Source organism: Alligator sinensis, unplaced genomic scaffold, assembly GCF_000455745.1.
Source record: "Alligator sinensis unplaced genomic scaffold, ASM45574v1 scaffold131_1, whole genome shotgun sequence".
Lineage (NCBI taxonomy): Eukaryota > Metazoa > Chordata > Crocodylia > Alligatoridae > Alligator > Alligator sinensis.
The window spans coordinates 5,049,694-5,071,805 of record NW_005841830.1 but is presented as its reverse complement, the minus strand read 5'-3'; the positions used below and the strand labels follow the sequence as shown (position 1 = coordinate 5,071,805).

The 22,112-nt window shown below is 38.8% G+C and overlaps 1 protein-coding gene across 2 annotated transcripts in view; it reads left to right on the top strand.

Moving 5' to 3' along the window:
• SOCS5 (suppressor of cytokine signaling 5) overlaps positions 1-15,085 on the top strand; it is a 42,204-nt gene extending 27,119 nt beyond the window's left edge. For both annotated transcript variants that reach the window (XM_006014732.3, XM_025204255.1), the window contains exons 2-3: positions 8,059-8,154; positions 10,921-15,085. In XM_006014732.3, the coding sequence (XP_006014794.1) occupies positions 10,933-12,543 (1,611 nt within the window). In that variant the 5' untranslated portion in view covers positions 8,059-8,154; positions 10,921-10,932 and the 3' untranslated portion in view covers positions 12,544-15,085. The remainder of the gene's footprint in view (positions 1-8,058; positions 8,155-10,920) is intronic.
• The last annotated feature ends 7,027 nt before the right edge of the window (positions 15,086-22,112 follow it).

Below are 22,112 nucleotides of genomic sequence, written 5' to 3'. Positions count from 1 at the left end.
TTAAAAAATAAAATTAAAATGTTGTGGATGTTTGATTTTTAGTATATAATTTTTTTTTCTAGTTCCAAGATGGCAAACCCCCTTCCCAAAAGTAGTACATCCGGGAGCAAGGGGAGGGACTTCCAGTGGCAAAGGTCAGGGGCTAGGGGGGCAAGACTTCCAGTCCCAAGATGGCAACCAGGGGGCAGGGCGCTTGTCAAGTGGTGGGGCCACCTTTGCAGCCCTTGACAGCTCACCAAAACTCGTTAAGTAGCCCTCCAGCTGAAATAATTGCCTGCCCCTATTTTAGTCTGTCTCCACACTCAGACCCTTTAGGTAAAGAATTAGTTGGAAAAAAGTTTACATGGGACAGTCTGTCTACTGTCTCAGTGTCCCAGGATGTCCTGCTGACATCTAAACCCCTCAGCCACCTAGTCATAATATTCCTCAAACTGGTTAACATGATTCCACTAGTCAGAGAACCTGATCTTAAGTGGATTTCAGCTTGCTGCTGACAAAACTAGAGTTTGTTTTTCTGCAACTTTGAGAGCATACTCTTAATTTTCACCAGCTTTGCTTGAAACAATATTGTTACTAGTAAAGTGAATTGCAGGCTTTTAGGACTGATCATCTCCCATGTTCTTCAAAGCAAAAGTTGTTCTGTATCTTTGTCCTGAGTCCTTAGCAATCTGTCTTAAAGACAGTATCTCAGTTTATTTTCTTGCTATTTGAAAGCTAGGCTGTAAACTCTCAAGTTTGTCAGGACTGTGGTTTTTAAGAGGGTACCTTAAGGGTGTGTGTGTTGGTCTTTGGGGATCACTGTAAAGAAATTGTTTCCACTTGGCACCAGCTGGAGTGAATTAAGTTATAGGTGGAGACTACTGTCTGACATGATAGTACCTGAGGGATTTCAATCTCTTTTACCTAGGGTTAATGGGACACCAGTAACCTGAATCCATAAGCTTCCGTCATAGATATCCACATGAAGTTTTTTCATATACAGGCAACCCCCACTTAACACTGTTTTGCTTAGCACTATTTCGCTATAATGCTCATTTTAAATTGATACCTGATTTCACTTGGCACTCAGCAAGTTTTGTTATAACGCTCGCATTGGCATCTTGGGTCATTTAAAAACATTTGTGGTCACCATCTTGAATTGTCAAATAGTTTCGGTTTCGCTTAACGCTCAGTTTTTCAGGAACCAATTAAGAGTGCTAAGCGGGGGTTGCCTGTACTTATGCAGAGAGCTATTCTTGACTTATTAGTACTTGCATTCACAGAACACAATTCTGCAGTCATTGTTTAACTAGAATTTTTCAACTGACTTTTATAAGGGGTTGTACTCTTGCAGACCTGTGGTGTTCTAGTCCCGTGAGCCAGATATGTAGCACAGGGCTGGTTCATGGGTCAGATCCGGCAGGCATGGTTGGCCTGTGGGTTGGATCCAGTGTGGGCGCAGTGTGTGGGGTCAGATTGTAGGTGTGACCCTGCATCCCAGCATGCTCCCACATGTAGGATCTGCCCAAAGAGCTGGATCAATGTACTACTGCAGTCCATGTCATCTGGCCTACAGGGCTCCCCAGGGGTCTGGAAATTTGGCAGTGGGAGAGCAATGTTAATTGCCATACCTCTGAATGAGCTTCCAGAGCTGCAGTAATTAATGGTGCCCCACTGCTTTCCTAGCACTGAATTTCTGGATCCCAGGGGAGCCCCATTGGCCAGATGACAGCCCCACAGGGCAGGCTGAAGGTTGAATACCACTGCACTAGACTAGCAGGTGGGAATATGCAGATACTGCTTCAAAGATGGGTTATGCTGATGCTTGTTCAACCCAACCTTGTCTACGCTCTATTCAGAGTTTTTTGCCCTAAAGGAGCCTGAGTTTAGCAGATGGAAGTGAGGTATTGTGTGACTGTGATCTCTCATGACCTTGTTTCTGAACGTTTGGTGTTGTGAGGGAAGGCTTATGTAGTCTTCAGGTTTTTTTCCCCCTAAAAAGTCCCCTAAGTCTTATGAGTACTGGCAAGGGGCCTTCCACAGCCTTGAATATTTCAGAGAGAATATTCTTAAACTGGAGTTATTGGCATGTAGCTTCTTAGAAGGAAACATCTGACAGGGCATCCGATATCCAGGACAAGACCATTTTTCACTCCTTGTGAACTTTCAGAATGAGAGGGAGGTGATCAGCTGCCCACAGTGAGATAACCGTGTTTTCTCACAACTCATGCCCTTTTTCCCCAAAGCCACTGGTGGAAACTGAGGTGCACACTATATGCGTTAATGCTGCCACTGCTCCCCTTGCACCAATTTCTGGATCTGTAGGGGGCCCTTCTCAGCCAGGTGATACAATCCCATGCACCAAATCGAACCAGTGCACGGGGACAGTCCATGGCCAGATGTGCCTGGGGTCAGAATCGGCACATCTGGTCTGGGACCACATGCTACATCTGATCTGGGAATGGTTCCTAACTTGGCATGCAGGGTCAGTCTGCAGCTGAACCCTACCCATCCCTGTGCCATTAGAAGGGGAAAGTGGCTTTGTGCCTGGAGTTGAATTGTGGCAGCCTCTGCCTGCCTCCCCCTTGGGTCTCACATCCCCGCAGCTAGAAAGAAAGCTGTAGACAGCCCCAGAATGCCAGTCAGTGTCCCTGTCTCGCATTGCTCCGTGACTTGAAGTTGGGTCTGTCTGCATATTTGAGGAGAGAGGGTAGGGGAACAGAGAGAGGAAACAAGCAAGTTGGCTTTAGGAGTTATTGCCCCTTCCAGCTATGCTGCTGTGCAGAGCCAGATGCTGTCAGGAAAGTTTAAGAGGAATCCCTCCTCCCCTTCCCCTAGGTGCTGCTACTCAGTTACTGTAAGACCTTTTTTCTTCATGCTGTCTTTCAAAAGCAGGATTCTTATTATATTCAGGGATATGTTATATTTGAGAAATGATGGTACTTCCTAATATCTTGCAACTTGTAACAGTGTAAAGATACCCTTATTTTCTTCCAGGTCTTGTTGTCTCTGGGCATGGATATCTAAACTTCCTGCCTCTTATTAAGAAACCAGCCCTAGTATAGTGTTCATTTACCTTGTTGCTGCTTCCTCATTGTCAGTTATCTGAAAAATATGACGACATCCACAATCCCAATCATTTCTGTTGATCACATAAAACAATCTCTGAGTTGAAATGTATATATTGTATACTGTCTTTGCAGGACACCCTTATTTAACCCATTCTTTACAGTTTTGAAACATACTGTCCAACGGACTGAAAATTTAGTTTGAATATTCTTAAAACTAGTTAAATTTTTCTACCAATCTTGATTTCCAAAACTAGAGCGTTCGAGGTACCGACATATCCAGTTCTAGATAGCCAGCCCATGTGAAATTTTCTTGAAGTACCTGTGTTGTAATTATGTCTTCCACACTTCAGCACGTCTCCAGTTTATTCAAAGGGTACTACAAGGTCCTTTTATGAGACTGTGAAATCTTGCCTCCATAGCAGTTATGGTAGTTAGGAAAGTAAGTAAGTTAGTTTTGGAACAACTAGTAGGGTTGGTAATCATTAGTCTCTACCTGAAGTGCTACTTTTGTTCCAAAGTTCCACTTTTACCAGCTAGTTCTTCATTTTTAAAATAAACTAATTTAACTTGTATGTTAGTATCTCCAGTTTTGGGACAGTGATTCATTATTTTTGGAATTCATGTGGGAAGAGAGGAATTGTTGCTTTTAAAGCTTCAGGTTTTCCCTTGCTCCTTTTGTAAGGTGCATCTGTGGTACCTCTGTCATCTTTTTTTCTCTTCATTTATGTCTCCTGCCCCCTGTTATCCAAGATCAGTAGGATGCTTCATGCAAATCTTGTGTGAAGGAATTTAGTCTTGTAGGGTTGTGCTTTCAAAGTCAAGGACCCAAAGAAGTCGCCCTTTTTTCATGTCAGTCCTAGCTCTTAACCTTGTTCTGTGGGCCTGTACTAAATTCGAATTGGAGCTTTGATTTTACACAATTTGGGGAATTGTGGAAGGCAGTTGAGCAATTCCCAAATACTGCTTTAAGAACTGTGGCTAATGAAGGGAGTGTTCTCATTCTTTATTCCCAGTCAAGAAATAAGGAAGCAAAACTGACATTTCAAATTTAGTAGTGTCCTTTGTAGGCAATTTACAAACCTGGGGGGTAGGAGAAAAAACAACTGCTGTGGTCACCTCTATCTTTTGCAATTGATAAACAATTACAATTCCCAGATGATATCAACACAGTATATTATCAACTAACGAATTGCTTGTCAAGAATGCCGGATGAATTTCAAATAATGCTAATGCTCACAGTAACCAGGTAATTGGCTTCTCTTAGTAGCTGGGAGCCTGGCTCCCACGTTTCCTCAGCTGGCCCCTCTTCCTGCCCTCCCCACCACACTGGGCTCCCAGCACCCTTAAAAAGCGTTACAGACAGACAGATGGTGTGTGTGTGTGTGCGTATGTGCGTGTGCACACACACACGCAGTCCTTGGACTTGCAACACAATTGGTTCCTGAAAACTGTTTAAATCGACACATTGTAACTCGGAACCAATTTTCCCATAGGAACAATGTTATAAATTGGGGATTGGTTCCTGAACCAAGGCCCGATACCCTATTTTCACCAAAAAATACCCCAGAATTTTGTACTCGATCAATTATAGATGAGTAATATAGCTACATTAATGTATTTATATTGTAAATAGCAATCGTATTGATTTGGAAGGGCTTCTTTGAGGTGACTTTGCTGGACTTTTTGAAGGGCTCTTGGTTTGACTTTTTGAAGGGTTCTTGGCTGGAGTCTTGACTGCAGGTTTTTCTGGAATCTCATCTGTTTTCTTAAAGAAAAGGAAGTTTGAACCGATATTCTCCAGAGTGATGGGTGACACAGTGAACTTGTTCGCTGGCATTGTGTCGCTTAGGATCAAGTGTTGTAAAGTCAAAACTGACATCAGAAAATTGAAACAGTGTCAATTTATAAATGTTGTACGTTTGAAATGTTGTAACTCAAAATGTTGTAAGTCAAGGACTGCCTGTGTGTGTGTGTGTGTGTGTGTGTGTGTATAGAATATTGTTCAAGATTCAAGGATAAACTTGGGAGACAATTGAACACTACCTATCTGATAGTAATGTGGTGCATCATACAGAAGTTATGTATTGTGTATATACTATTCTTAATATTGTGTTCTTTGAGCTTCTCCACATCAGACACTTGATTTTGTTTTGGCTGTTATTATTGGGTTCCCCCCATCCTGTCCCTAGCACTAGACATTATCAATTCTCTGAGGACCATAGGTGCAGGAGTAGAATAATACTAGCTCGTTTGTACCTTAACAGTCCTACCTTTTTCACCTGTTTTGTTACTTTCCCTTTAGGGGACTGATTTTTGACTTGTGAAAAGCTTCTTCATTTTGAAATGTTCAGTGCGAAACCACAAGACTCCATTTTTTTTTTTCTTCAATTTTTGTAACAAATAGTTGTGTAGGAGAGGTTTTTGGAGGTGAGGTGCATTATTTTGGCTTTCATAGGCCAACACTTCTGTATAACATTTAAGGATTTAATGTCTTGAACTTTTTTTCTCTGCATCATCTAACTTTTAAGTCTGAGAAATAAACCCACTGTGCTATAAGATTTGTCTCTAACATAAAGACAAATTTAGCTCAGAATGTTTCTGCCAGAAGTAAGCAGCCCTCTAAGCAGAAGTTCAGCTGTTGTGCTATTTTATTAGTGGAAATGGTTGTCAGAACTCAATCCATAACAAGGCATGACTTGACAGAACTAAATGGAGGAAAAAAATAAAATTTGAGTCCTATTTTAAAAATGTATACGCCACATTTCACTAATGCAGTACATACATTTATTGAAGAGACAAAAATCTACTGTGTTGCATTCAAAACATTTTTTTTTTAAAGATTCCCTTGAAAGGAGTCAGATTTCCCCTGTTCCCTCCCACCCTGGTCTTTCATCTGCATATTTAAACTTTACAACTTAAATAAGAAAAAGCCTTTTTAAGCCTAAGAGCCTAATAGATTTCTTTTTCTAGTTAGGAAAAGCTAGTTTGGGGGTGTTCTACAGCTATCCCTATGCTGAAATGAAGACACTCCTTCAGTTCATCAGTGGTTTGTACTTCTATCAAATTTGGCAGTGTTAGGGTTTTTTATTGAGCTGGCTTTTGAGCTGCTGCAGAAGTAACCCATATTTTGTCAATATCGTGCAGCCACAAGAAACCCTGAACTGCAAGTTTTGCACTTCATTTTAAAGCAATCTGATGCTCTCTGGAATGGTTGAAACCTTGTTCAAATGCGAGGCAGGGAGCTGTAACTGCGATAGTTGCCTGAGCTCAAAAAATGTTTTCTGCTAAATTAAATGGTTTCTAAATCAGACACTGCTTAATGGAGCCCACTCTGTACAAAAGGCTACATCAATCAACCAACAGCGTTGACAGATTCTGATTGGAAATGACTTGGCCTTTCACCTTTTATGGAGCTGGTTTGAGAGATAATGGAGTAAAGTGTAAGGCTTAAAAATCACTCAGTTAAAAACTTCAAGATAACAGTGCATGTAGTTAATACTTTTTAAAAGTTAGAACAGTTTTCAATCGGCTTGTCCTGTCAAATGTGTTTAGAAAGTGAACATTTTAAATATCAGTACCATTTTCATTTAGAAGGTATATACCAGTTCTAGTCTAGGTAACACGCCTGCTAAGTGAGTATTGTATTGACTTACGCTCAGTCTTTATTCTTTTGATTCTTGCAAATTTTATCTTCCAACATAAAGTTTTTTCCTTCATCATTACTCAGTCATTCCTTTGCATTGATTAAGGCCTGCATGTATTTAAACATTGTAATTTTATTTTGTCTGTTTTTTTTCCCTTGTACATTTGCTGAAAGCAAAAATCAGTGGTGCTGTGTAAAGAAGTAAACATGCAAAGTTACAGTTCTGTCTCCTAGTTGAATCCACATTTCAACACTGCTTTGCATTTGCAGTTCTGTTTGCTCTCTGTAAGAGCTTACCCTTTTTGCTGAAAAACTTTCTGTAGTTTATAGCCTGTTTTTAAGATGTATTGAGCCATCTTGGTTCCGATGGAAGTGAATAGAAATTGAAGATGTTTAATACTTTGCAAATGAGCTGTTAATCCCATCTGATTGTCCTGAAGCTGCCATCTATGAAAATGCTTCCTTCCATCATATTTCAATAAACACACATCTTGTTCAGATAATTGCTTTGTGATTTTTAAGGTATAGAGCAGTTGTAGAACTTTCAGTACCTAAATGAACTCTTAACCTTGCAAAAGGATTTTGACATAGGGAAGCAGTAGTTTAAATCCTTCAGTTCTCTTCTTTCCTTTTGCTACTAAAACTCTGACTGCCATCTGACTATTGTAAGTAGTGTTCTCCTGAAATCCTCTTAGCTTCTTGATTTCTAAAAGGCAACATAATCATCATTTTGGAGAGACACTGACCTAAACATTCATAGTAAAATCTGTTTAAGATCTTATCTTTCCCTCCCATTCTTAAATGCATAGATCATGTTCCCTTTGCTTTACAATCATATAACATCCCTGTGGCAACTACAGCAGTTGCTTACCTGGAAAACTAATATTAGGAAAGTGTATATTTTTAGCTGCCTTTTGATGTGATGTAGCAGCTGGAAACAAGGAGGGGAGCCAAGCATCAAGTGATCTGCCAGCTCTTCAGACCACCAAGTGCTCTGCAGGCCACAACTTGAGAACCACTACTTTACACATTTGGCCTGAAGTGCAGAAACCTTTTTCATGAGGTACACCAGTATACCCACTGCTTCAGGAATATCAAGAATCCACATGCTTCTAGCTTTGGCCTAACTACGTACAAAATTTCGTTCTGGCATCTTCCACAAGGTTCTTTCACTACAGGGGTTAACAGATTTAGAAATGAAGAAAAGCTGTTTGAGTTCCTTCTTGCCACAACAAATCATCTGTCTGATAATTACTGTATATGTAACAGTTGAAGTACAATTTTCAGTGAAGTGGAAATTCTTACCTTTGTAAGTAAAGGTATATTTTAGCATTACTAAAATATTGTTTGTCTTCCTTTTTATAGTAATCATGTCATCCACATCTTGGACAAGGAATCCAGGAAGTACATCTTGAGGTAGAGTCTCAAGACAGGACAGAGTGGCTTATAGGCCTTTTTTGGGTAAGAAAGGTACCATATTTATTTCACAGTTCAAAAAAGGCAAATGTACTGTACATAATCCTGAGAGAGAGCAGCATCTGTTCAAAATAGCACACTTCCTGCATTCCTCTTTCATATGGCTATGGTGATGAAGCTGCAGCCTATATAGCATTTACAACTAAAATGGAAAAGAATGGCTAATTGCCTTACAGGGAGTAAAAGATGCCAGTTACTTGTGTGTGTATTTGCATCCTTCAAGATCTCTTGTCTGTGAGTGATCTTTGAGTCCAGAAAGTGATTCTGATTGATTTTTCTCCACCCAAATATGTACTTACCCCTCCTTGAAGTGCTTGGCCTGGAATTTAGGTAAGAGAAGTCACTTAAAAAAAAGCCTTTGAGGCTGGAAAGTATTGCCTCCTCTTTTGTGTTACGTTGAGTGTGTGTGTGTGTGTGTGAAAGGAGAGGTTCTGTAGCAGCTGCTAAAATGTTGTTATATGTAGCTGTAACAGTAAAAACAGATGACTCTTTCTTTTCAGGGCCCTTCTATTTTGTGTCCTCTCCCCCCATTATTATTATTATTATTATTATTATTATTATTATTACATCCTTTCTGTTCTTCCAGATAGTTGGCTGTTTTAGTAGTCTTGAGTTACAGTCTCTAGGCACTTAGGGCACCTATACACATGACAGACCTCTGCTCTGACATACGCTAATCAGCATGCATTGGAGCAGACTCAATTAATCGAGTCTGCTGGAGCATGCTAATTAACATGATTCAGCAGCCTCTGTGTTGAGTGTAGTCAGTGTCCCCACATTTCAAAATGGCGGCGGGGGCACTTTAATTAAAGCTCTAATTAAAGTGCCCCCCTCTCCACCCCAAGGCACTTGTATAGATGCTCTTAGTCTTAGCTCTAACTTGACTTTTTTTACACTTCCTCCTTCACCCCCAACTCTGCACTCAATTACTGATATCTGTCTTTGAGATTGTATGAAGCCTTGTGGTTTACCCTTTTTTGTGTTATATTGTCTTAAATGTTTTACCAAAAGCTGCAACTGCTTTGGTATGAAAAATTACAAAATAATTTTCCTGCTAACACTTACTGTATTCCTCAAAGTTGGGGCAGGCCCAGTGTTTACTAGGTGTGCTGCCTTGTTCTCATCTGCTCTTACCAGGCCCTTTTGCCTTTGGACTTTTTTTTAACAGTTCTTGATTTTTTTTTTTTAATCCCAGTTTTCCTATTTAGATACCCCCACCTCCCTTGGAGTTGCTTGCCAGATGGTGTCTCCAGCAAAGTAAAATTGTTCTTGAATACTGGCAGTAAAGCTTATTTGAAGCTATTGTCTGTTTTCTGTCTGTTGTAACAGGAATTCACTTCTGGTAGCTGCTTAGAAAATAATAGAATAGCAGTCAGATAACTAGATGAACATATGCTAGTCATAAATTGTTCCGGTAGTTCCCGTGTTTTTCACGCCTGGATTTTAGGTCATCAGATTCCGTTTCTAAAGAAGTGATTGCAGTTTGGTTACTGCTGATGTTGGCATCACTTTCTGATAACAACTTGGAAACTCACCGTGTCCTAATCTCTTACTGTAGAACTAGCTGTATACAATGCTCTAGGTAGAAAATAGGCTTCCTGCTCTAACACTGGTTCTTTATTTCCTCCACCCTGCCCCCTTAAATAATCATGTGGACTGCCTTTTTCTTCTTAAGGCATTGCACACTTGAAGCTTTACTACAGTATCTTCAACTTTTGACATCTTAAGCTTTCGTAAGTGTCTTTCTGCCTCTTTCTGGTAAGGCTTTCTTATTTCCTGTCTGTTCAGATGAACCTTTCACGCTACTTATGCAAAACTTTAAATGAAGGGGTGGGGGAGGTGGTGTTATAGCTTGAAACCTGAAACTGTCACACATTTTTCCTTTTTCAAACTAAATGCAAATACTTTTACAGAACGAGCCCTTGCCCATTTGGGGTAGGAAGGAAGTAGATTTGCAATTTTTTTTTCTGGGGGCAGTTGCTTTACTGAAGTTTTCCATGCCCTTCTCTTCTGTGCCCCCCCCCCCCCCCCCCACCCCCCTTTTCTTCCCCCCCCCCCCCCCCCCCCCATATTTGTTTTTCCTCCATTATGATTTTTGGAAAAATCAGGTTTATAGAGAGTCATTTTATCTTATGTATAACATTCAGAACGAAGCAATTGAAATCTAAGTGATTCACTTTTTTTAGCAGAAAGTGCAACTTAAGAATTAACCTCTGAAATAGTGTTACTAAAAGGGTAGGCAACCTTTTTCCAGCTGCAGGCCAGGATGACCCACCCCAGGCTGCAGGTTGGCAGCTGCTAGGACTTGGCAGCAGCCAGTGCTTATTCCTCTGGCAGTGTGGGGACAGCATCTATTGCCAAAGCTTCCCAACACTAAATGCTACCGAAGTCCCATGTAGGCTGTAGTTTGCCAACCTTTGCTTTTGTGGGTTGGTTTGTTAATTTGAGGTGAAGTGGTAGGGTTTGTGTGTAAGGTGAGAAGATGCTACATATCATAGCTTCTGATCTGTTTTTGAAAAGTAGTTTTGTGGGTTTTTAATACTGTTTATCTATATTTGTTTTCTAAGGATACCAAACTGCAATCTATATATATTAGTGCTGCAGAACGGTGCAAGAAGTAACATAATGTGTTTGTCTTTTAATTAAATGCCATACCTGTTACTTAAATCATTGATGCTAATAACTTATTTTCCTAAATATAAAAAAGTTGAACTTAATTAAATTTCTTTTCTTCTCCTCTCTTAAATGTAGGTAACACAATCCATGGATAAGGTGGGAAAGATGTGGAACAACTTCAAATACAGATGCCAAAATCTCTTCAGTCATGAAAGTGGAAACCGAAATGATGATGTAGCTGTGAAATCCAGTAGATGTTTATCTGTTAAGGATAAAAGTGTCAATGTACCTGATTTGGCTCAGCAGCAACCCAGCAGCCCTTTAAGAGAGAATGTTGCCTTACAATTAGGGTTAAGTCCTTCAAAGAATTCAGTGAGACGAAATCAGAATTGTGTCACTGAGATCCCTCAAATTGTTGAAATAAGTATTGAGAAAGAAAACGAGTTGTGTGTTCCCACAGGAGCTAGACTGGCACGAAGGGACTCTTACTCTCGGCATGCTCCTTGGGGTGGGAAGAAGAAACATTCCTCCTCTACAAAAACCCAGAGCTCCTTGGATAGTGATAAAAGGTTTGGTAGAACACGCAATGGCTTGCAAAGGAGGGAGAGAAGATACGGAGTGAGTTCTATGCATGATATGGATAGTGTATCAAACAGGACAGTAGGTAGCCGTTCCCTGCGGCAGAGACTGCAAGATACTGTTGGATTATGTTTTCCCATGAGAACTTATAGCAAACAGTGCAAACCCCTATTTTCCAGTAAAAGGAAAATCCATCTCTCTGAACTAATGCTTGAGAAATGTCCTTTTCCTGCTGGATCAGATCTAGCCCAAAAGTGGCATCTGATCAAGCAACATACAGCTCCTGTGAGCCCACATTCAACATTTTTTGATACATTTGATCCTTCCTTGGTTTCTACAGAAGATGAAGAAGATAGACTGAGAGAGAGACGTAGGCTTAGTATTGAAGAAGGGGTCGATCCCCCACCCAATGCCCAAATACATACTTTTGAAGCTACAGCACAGGTTAATCCATTGTATAAACTGGGACCAAAGTTAGCCCCTGGTATGACTGAGCTGACTGGGGACAGCTGTGTGACACCACAGGGAACCTGTGACTCTGAAGAGGACACAACAACCCTCTGTTTGCAGTCACGTAGGCAGAAGCAACGGCAGGTGTCTGGAGAGAGCCATGGCCATATCAGTAGACAAGGGGCTTGGAAAGTGCACACTCAGATTGATTACATACACTGCCTAGTACCAGATTTACTTCAAATTACAGGTAACCCATGTTACTGGGGTGTGATGGACCGTTACGAGGCCGAGGCACTTCTGGAAGGGAAACCTGAAGGCACTTTTTTGCTCAGGGATTCTGCACAAGAGGACTACCTCTTCTCTGTGAGCTTCCGTCGTTATAACCGATCCCTACATGCACGTATTGAGCAGTGGAATCACAATTTCAGTTTTGATGCTCATGATCCCTGTGTATTTCACTCCTCCACTGTTACAGGGCTTCTAGAACACTATAAAGATCCTAGCTCTTGCATGTTTTTTGAACCATTACTTACTGTATCCCTGAACAGGACCTTTCCCTTTAGTCTGCAGTATATCTGCCGGGCAGTAATCTGCAGGTGCACTACGTATGATGGAATTGATGAACTCCCTTTACCGTCAATGTTGCAAGACTTTCTTAAGGAATATCACTATAAACAAAAAGTCAGGGTGCGATGGTTGGAACGGGAACCGATTAAGGCAAAGTAAACAGAATCCAGAGTCTCCAATAAGCTTACTAGAACCTGCTTTTTTGTGTGTGTTACAGTTTAACTGCAGCAAGTGCATCAACAGTGTTTAGCTTTTTTGCAATACCGTATTTAAGCCTAGTGTTAGTATCCTGTCAGATGCTGCCTGCTGTTAATCAAACCAAGTTGTGATGCCTCTTGAAACAATAAGCAGACACAAAGCTGCACGTTTTTTCATTAAGGCCAATATTAAAATACTTTTGCTAATTTCTAAATACATTTTCCTTTTTTATAGCTGTAGTAATTGAGTGAAGCAACTATGGGGCATTTTCTATAAAGCATCCAGTGTAATGCTAATGAACAAAAAGTTTTATTGGATGAGCATTTCCAATGTGATCCTGAGGTCTCTCTTGTTTTTAAGTAACTTTTAAAAAAATCTAGTCTTTAAGACTAATCTATACTTTTATAAACAAGTTTCCAGATGCCAGGAAATAAAGAAGTATTTTCAAGTGTGATTCATTAGCAGCGGAGAAATCGGTGGGTTTTTTTTTATGCCAACAACCAAAATTCCCACTTCTGTTAGTGCATCAGGTTTCCAAATTATGAGCACTTAACTATGTTGAATCAGTGGTGTAATTATATTTACAACTCTTTCAGTGTTAAGTGGCACTGTTAGCAAGACTAATATTAACGTAACCTTCCAAATTTAAAAAAAATCTTGAATCCAAAGCTAGTTTAAATTGGACTATTGCTATTGTAAATTAAGCAGTTTATACTTTTTGACAAATAAAATATAAGAATTGGTTACCCAACAAACGTTCTAATTCACAATGGAAGATTATGTTGAACGGTAAATGAATAATGTTTAATGAAAACTGTATTTAATACTGTTTATAGAGAAATGCATCATAGTTGAATAATTTAATTAAAACTTATTCAAGCAAGTTAAAAAAAAAAAAAAGTTAGACAAATAAATCAAGTTTCAAAGGTACTGTTACTTATAGATACTATAACATTTTTCCATTAGCACTTTCTGTAATATTTAATATTGTGCACTGATACTATTTCAGCAGTCTACCTGGGGAAAAAAAATAATCTAATTTTTTTTTGCGTATTTAATGTTGGACAGAACTTAAACTGTACTGTCAGACATTTTTTGCACTAAAATTTTATTGGTATATGCAGTACCCTGTTTTTATATTTTATACCAGTTGTGAGCTCCCTAGTTTCTTTACCAGTTACTACAGTACGTTACTTACTTCTCTATGGCAGTGATTATGTGAGGTAGGGAACCTTTTGGCTGCAGATACAAGAATAATAACTTTTCTTGTATGCAACACTAACCCTTCTATTGATGTATTTTTCTGCTTGCTGTGCCTTGTTCTGCCTTTTTGTGCTAATAAAGTACAGTATGTTCAGTGTTATACTTGTATATCTGCTCTGTTTTTATATATTTGCATAACTTGTAGCAGTTAACTGAATTTTTAATAGGCTTTTCCTAGTAATTAGTAGAGTTAACGCACAAATTCTGTGCAGTTAAATATTGGTTTGTCAGAGCACAATATCTCTGACTCTCAAATGTTACATTTTTTATGAGAACCCAGACAGTGTACACTGTTGAATAATGTTTTGACAGTCACTGAAAAATAATTGTATGTCATGAAATTTAAGCAGTTTGAAGTATTTACAACATAAAAAAATAAATGGCAGAAAAACAGGTAAAGTTTTTAAAGATACTTATAGTCCCCTGTAGAGGTTGCTGATGATATTTCAACCTGTAGAACTGATTTACTAGATGAAATCAATATTTTGATATTCTCTGCTATATGAGGAGTAGTTCTTAGGCTGCATAAATTGGCAGTGTAGCAACATCATTTGTTAAGACCACTTTTAATAAGCACACACACATCTAAAATCCCCAAATATTGTGGCTTTTTTTTTTTAACCAAAGAATCCTGTCAATTTATGTCCCTTTTTAGATCAAAGGGTGGAGGGATGTGATTTTTGTTTCATCAAATAATTATCCCAAACTAAGGTTAAACCAAAGTATTTGAGAATTTCATCTAAATTTGTTTAACACTGTATATGATTATACTGGTAGAGAATAAATATTGTGTATCAGTAATAGGTCATCAGTTTTTTCTGGACTTCACAGTGCACCTGAAAAGACAAGTAAAATTAAACCAATTATGTAGTGACTGGAAGAGTGCTATACAGGATCGTATTGAATGGGGTTAATTTGAAACACCCAGAAAGCACTTTAAAATGCATATGATGCTTGTGGAAACTTGGTGATCCTGTTTTGCATTTTTTTTGTAGTAACTGATATGCTTTTTTGTGTTATGAAATATTTCAACTGTTAAAATGAACGTTTGTTTAGAACATGTATATACTTCTCACTAAGTTTTATGTAAGCATGTGTACCAATGTGCTAATAGTCACTTAAGTTCTGAGGTGTGTGTGTGTGTGTGTGTCATTGAATATGCAACTTCTGGTTTAAAATCTGTGCTAAGCCTAGCTGCTTACATTTAAAAAAAAAAAAAAAAAAAAAAAAATCACCAGCATGAAATTGCACCCAAGTGTACCTTCACTGTCTCCTTCTCTGTATTCCCTCAGTTGGATTCAGATTCCGGATGTGTTCATTTCATAGCTTCCTCTTAGTAGTGATACTCTACTCTGAAATCGGTTCCTACCCAAATTTTGCCCCAGCAGAGGGGATCTGGGACTTGGGGGTTGGACATTTTAGGTCTACTGCAGGCTTTAGACCGAGAAACCGGATTATCAGATTTTAGCTGTAGCCATACCCACATGTTCAAGAGTACGCTCCTTTTAACTTACTGCCAACTTGTGGGTTTTAAAAACCTAGTATTGGAAAGCTTGCTTGTGTATTTTTTGTAAGCTGTTGTTTTGGTCTAATATGGAAAGAATTTCTTGCCCCCTTTAAATTTTAAACCATATAAAAAAGAAACCATCTCAACTTATAGTTTTTTACCTCACAGGAAATATCTTTAGGAAACTAGTCTGCTCAAGTTTTAAAAACACAGTTTTCAAAATTGGCATGAATTATGACTGCTCTAAAAATATTTTTTCCAGATTTTTTTTTCATTAACCCTTGAGTTCCTTTATTCTCAGCTTTAAAGGAACAAAGCTTTTGAGGTACTGAATGCTACAAAATTAGGCTGTTACAAGATGACTTAGGATAAAGTTCCTGCTTTATACTTTGTCGTCTTATATTGTGTCTGTATGAAAACTTCACTCTTCAGAAATAGGGCACAAATGACCTGTGACACTGAAGAGTATGTCTCTGGTTTAAAATATGCTGGCATAATTCAAAACTGTTCTGATTACTGGGCCCATATGTACTTGGGGGGTTCTGCAACATGAGTGGGTAATATTTGCTAAGAGTCATTGCAGTCAGAGTTTTAGGAGTATAGAACACAATCTTATGAATACCCCCATAACTCCTATTCTCTGCCTTGGAATAAAACTTGTTTTGATTCCTCCCACATCTAAGGCTCCATACAAGTTTGACTGAACTTGTTTATATCAATCCTCCTAAAAATATTCTTATTAAAGTATCTGTGACACTTCAGAGGTCCAAAGCTCTTCCTGCATTAAAGTGAAACTCCCCGTCCCCAACTTTTTTCTTTTTTTTAAAAAAACAACAAAAAAAAATGTAAATTATGAAGGCAAGGTCTGTGATAAACTTCCTGCCCCTGAGAGTAAATTGGAAGCTGTGTAGCCGTGACCATACAGGTAGCCTAATTAGCTTGGGGATGGGCTGAATAGGCCCTGTTGCTCAGCAGTAGTAATCACCTGAAGTACTCTTTCACTGCTTCCGCAGATGGGAGGCAGCATACAGAGAGCACGGGACATGCTTTGAGGCTGGTGTTGGCAAGGATGGTAAGTTTACTGTGTAGACAATAGCAAGGGTCACTTCTTTCACAGATCTGCATTGAACTGCCAGATATTAGGAAAGGGTCACTTTACCCCTGTTATGCTATCTTACCTATTTGCATATTTTTGTTAGTGTTCCCTTCAGTTAATGGGACTGAAGTAAAACACACTTGAATATTCTTTGTGTTTCTTTTGGGGAGGGGGAAAGAAAATACCTAACTAATGTGTTTTATTTTGCACTTATGCTCCTCTCCAATGCCACTTTAATTTTCAAATGATTTCTTAAAATAATGTGCTACAAAATCTAGCATTTGTTTCCTCTGGTAGTCGTAGCTCTCTTACTGAAAGTCAAATAATAGATCCAGAGACTGAATGTGGTTAGCGTGCACAATGGGTAAATAATGTCAAAGACAACTTGCAAGGCAGTGTTAGATGCTTCTGACTTTAGTCTTGGAGGCTTACTTGTATATTATTTTTGTTTGGTACCAGTAGTTGAAAACAGCACTAGACTTCCTCCTGACCTTCTTATATTCCATTACTTGATTAAATCAATATTTAACTGAGTCTGCACCTGTTGGGAACAAGAAAAAAAGCTGAATGTATTTTAATGAGCCAAAAATATTTTGGTGCTTTAGTCTCCTCATTAAACTGATTTGCTACTAAGGATTTACTGAACACTTAGTAGTCATAACAAATATTAACATTGCATATAGGGATCAATCCTGCAAAGAGCTGGGCAACCATAAAAGATGCTGAGCACCTTGCAAGGTTGAAACTCAAATGAGCATTCTTAGGTGATTTTATTAAGCTCAACTGCAGCACAGTATTAATACAACTGTATTTATTTTTGGAACCATAATTAGTAACTATTTCAAATGTGTGCAGGTCTCCCATAATCACAGTACTGAGGTTTTCCATGACTGCATATGCTTTAAATTACAATATTTCTGTTCCATTTTAGACCACTCAAATTTTAAGTTATGAAAATGTCTCTTTTGGCTTGAACTATTGATTGAGGTTGTCCATTTCTCTGTAATCCTTCATAGGGAATCTTATGTTGGTAGGCTTGTAAAAAAACAACAAAAAAAATATTTAAAGTTTATTAATGATGGTACCTCCAAAAAGAGCTTAAAATTTCACATATGTATGCTAATTAACTTTTAAAATCTGTTCCCTATTTTGTATGCCTGCAAAAAAAAAAAAATTCCATAAATAGGAATAAATATTCCTCTTTATTCTTGTTGTCATTCCCCTGATTTCAAGCATTGACCACTTGGAAGGGAGAGGAGGGGCAGTGGGCATCAGTTTTCTCAAGTTGCAGTTATGTGCTGTAGATAATCACATTTTTGTTATGGCCAAGCATCTCTCGATCAGTCCATGTGTCTTCTGTCCATGACTACTAGAGAAACCTAAATAAGTTGGAAAATCAGTTTCACTACAGTTTGACTGTAGCCCAGTAAACAAAATTACTTTACATTTGAAATCTTACAAAGCTGAGAGAAACTGTAGGGACGCTTGCAAAAATGTGATGTATTGCAATAAATGCTATGGCTTTTTCATAATTGCAGGGATATACAGAGAACTTGTCATTTTTTCGTGTCCATCACACAAAGTTACCTTCAAATGCCTTACCTAGTTTGGTGCAGTTTCTCACTTTTAAGTTATAAAGAATATTTAGAATTCTGCTGTGATAGCTTTAAAAGAAACTAAGTCGATGTTATGTTGTCATGGAAATATGTGAAAGTATATAAAATTTTCTTTTGTGGAAAATTAAAGGGTTATTGTCAGGTTACAATTGCATACATTAGAACAAGTCTCCTCTCCTGTTTTTAGATTTGGGGATATTAGAACCTTATGTGAAAATCTAATTTTATGCTTTAACAAATTTTTAGGGTTCAACAAATTTTCAGTTGAAAATTAACTGGTCACTTTCTTTCAACTCCTTAATTTGCACACTGCTTTGATTTCTGTTAATTAAAAAAAAATCATCTTGAAATTTTAAGTACTGAAATATTTCCTTTGTCTTCAATTTTGTAAAACATTTTCACAAAACTTAACATTTTGGGTCTGTTAACCTGACAATTATGCTTTAAGGTTATTAGTATCCAACAAATTTTATTTCTGTATATGTTTTTCCTGTTTTTAAGCTAAATACATTTTCACTTTGAGCTTATATAACAATCATGATAATTACAAAACTAGCTTCTTAAGGTCAACACACTTTCTTGATATAAGCTGAAAATCTTGGTGCGTCATACTTTTTGTCTTAAATACAATAAATATATAATTGTATACATACAATGTTGTTTTCATGTTACAAATTTTACTTGTTATGCACAAATTTAGTGCTAACAAACTCAATTTACCTGGTTAGCTTGTATAAAGTAAAGAAGCTTGAAGTTGTATGTTACAACATTTTTCACATTGGCCCGAGAGGAAAAATACACCAGTAGTTGGACTTGTGAGATCTTGGATGTAATCCTCCAGAAAAAGTGTGTAATATTCACAGGTTCCGTTTTTTGGAAAATGAGGCAGCATATATTTTATTTTTAAACTAAACGTATAGAGCAGTGATTCTCAACCAGGGTGTCACAAGATCCTTTTAAGGGTGATGCACAATACTAACATTGTTAGGTGTGTAAACACCTACACATAATTTACAAGATAAACCAAGATGTGTCAAATGGAAATGCACAGTGTCCAAACATTCTGACCTGTTGTGGTCTTCCTGAGTTTCTGCAACAGAAAAATCCTTTCTTATTTTTTCATAGACAAGAAAGGAGTGAAAGCTAAAAGCTGGCATTCTCCGAGGGGTGACTTGAGTCTAATGACAAAGAGAACCACTGATAGAGAAGCTTGAGTACTTTGAGAGCCCTTTTTATAAAACATTCCTAATTTTTTTTTTTTTTTAATGCTCATACTCTAAATTGTTGGGAAACGAAATATTGGTACTGTACAGGCCCATTGGTGCCTAAGATTAATTCAAATACCAACCGAATATACTTGCCAAAAACCTTTTATTCTTACAAGACTATTTAATCATTGTACAAAAAGACTCTTGCTTCAGTGATGCAGTACTTGACACATGTCCAGAAAAGTGGCACCCATATGGTCTCTTGGACCTGTTCCCAACATCCCATTTGAAACTGCCACTGGAAACCTCGTGTGGCACTCAAGGAGCTGGCTAACAAGCATATAATACATACTTGGATGAAGTGAGCTAGAGTCCTCGAACGCACTGCTTGGAGCCGATAATGGAGCTTGCTTGATGCCAGCAACTTGTATAACTTCATGCTTTGTTAGTTTGAGGTGTCACTGGCATCTGTGGTTTTAACCCACTGCCGCTTAAATGTTTCTTCACCCAACTAATTTGTATTTGTAACTGGGTGCCAAGGTATATCTTGTATTTTAGAGTAAGGAAAATTTACAAGCATTACATTAGCCATAATTGGGGACCTACCTAATTTTCAGGTGCTGCTCCCCAATTTTTGTAGTCCAAGGGCAACACTGGTTGCCGCTTTTGCAGTTGAGCATGCTGGCCCTCCTGCCCCACCCCATGCCCCTGGCCGAGGAGCCCCAGAAATCCCATCACTCCCTGGAAATTGGTGGATGGACATCTGTCAATCTCTGAAGGGGGCAGGACTTCTGGGGCCCCCTCAACCAATCAGGTATGGGGTAGCCCATTTTGCTCTGCTGAAAAAATTCCCCCCTCCCTCCTCTGTGCTTCAGGATGCCAGGGCTTCCCACCTCTGTTTTCCTCTGAAACCCCCCCCCCCCCCCCCCCCCCCCCACACACACACACACACGCTTGCTGGCTGTTTTCTAGCATTTTCATGATAATCCCCATGCTTGTTCACTAGGGACCTACCAAATTTGCAGTTTCTATGAAAATCACAAAGTTGCAAATTTGGTAGCTATTACCCATAGCTGTCCTATTTTAACAGATAGGCATAGTTTACCCCACTGTTTCTTTTGCTATATATACATATACATGCACATGCAAGCAAACCATACAGGAAACAAACTGCATTATAAGCACCAACTGGTAAAAGCATTTTGAGATGCACAATCCCAGGATGAAAAAAGTCATGGTAGCTAGTCAAATTTATTCCCAATCTGCTACTCAGTTTAAAGTATGTAAATTAAGAGATCTGGAAACAATTTTATTTCTCTAGATTCCTCACCTTCTTCAATTCTTCTAAAACTTTTAGTAAATGAGTTTCTATTCGTACTAGTTTCAGATATGGTGTCCTGCCAATACTATCATTAAGTGCTGAACATAAACATCTAAACCTTATTTAATGTAGTATGTAATATGCATTGAACACAGTGCACTACAATGCAAGACTAAACAGCACAGATTAAAAAAAAATGAAGAGTTGTTTCTCTGAAGTGGGCTTTATTTCTGCTGATCATACTTCTAGTGATCTGTGGGTTTCTCTTAAACTTAGTGCAAGGAAATTTGTCCCTGTTTTGTAACTCAAGGCTTGACCAGGTTTCTCTCCTACCTTACTTAGTTTTGCCCACTACAGTAGTGGAAGGGAACCATCATTATTACAAAGTCGAATGGACTCATGGAATAAGTAATGAAGAGCTCCTATAATGGCCACTAGTACCTGAAATGATACAAATTCAGCCCAAAAGAAGAGACCCTAGTATTAGGTGATCTAGACAACTCTTTTTGTTGACTCTTGGCATCAGAAGAGAGGCTGATCATGAAGCTCACAATGCTTTAATCTGAATGTAACAGACATGGAAACGTGAACCTGGAATATTGGTACCATTTGACTTCTGCCTTATGCACCTGTTTGTGCAGGAATAATGACAACACATGCAAACTCCCTAGAGGTTGGTTGCAGGGGGGGCCAGTGGGAACATAACTTGGTAGTCTATAAGGTGCATCTCTACCCCAACTTGTTCTAGATAGGCCCTGGTGTGAGTAGCATATGAGTTCTTTTTCACCTTTACTGTCAGTGCCCAATGTGTGTTCGGGTGACATCTGTGGACTGAAGCATGCCTAGGGTTATGCACCACCCATGAGATTGGGAACCGCTGCCCTAATGTCTAACTATAACAAACTGGGTCACGACCCCAAGTGGGGTCACAAGATCAGCAGATGTGGTGGCAGACTATGGATTGCCAGTGAGGGGCCATGCTGAGGAAATGGGATCATGCTGTGGAAAATTTTGGGAAGCAATGTTTTAGGGTATGTTACCTAGGACAGGCTGTTCTAGAGCCCATAAAAATGAGAAGTAGGTGGTTATGGAGTGCTGCACCTCAGTGTGCTTTATATATATAATCCTTGTCAGGCCACTCTGGAAAATAGATAAGCCTATTTCAATATCCAGCATGGGGAGCGGGTGCATAAATTTGCCGAAGACATGAAGGGGGAATCAGTCAACACCAAGATAGCTGTGTGGCCCCCTTGATAGTTAACTGGTCTTGGACACAGGAGATTTGGGTTGTTTAGGTTTCTCACTGACCTGTTGGGTGGTTGAGGGGGAAATCTTAAATTTAATCTCCCTGCCTCAATTTCCCAATTTGTAAAATAAGCAAAATCCATTTACAAAAGCACATTAGGGAACATACTGATAGAAAACACTTCAGGATTATCTAGCTCCATCCTTTGGCTCGTTCCCACAGCCTGTTCAGTGAAGTACTGCAAGTCATACATCTGGAAGACTATAGTCTAAA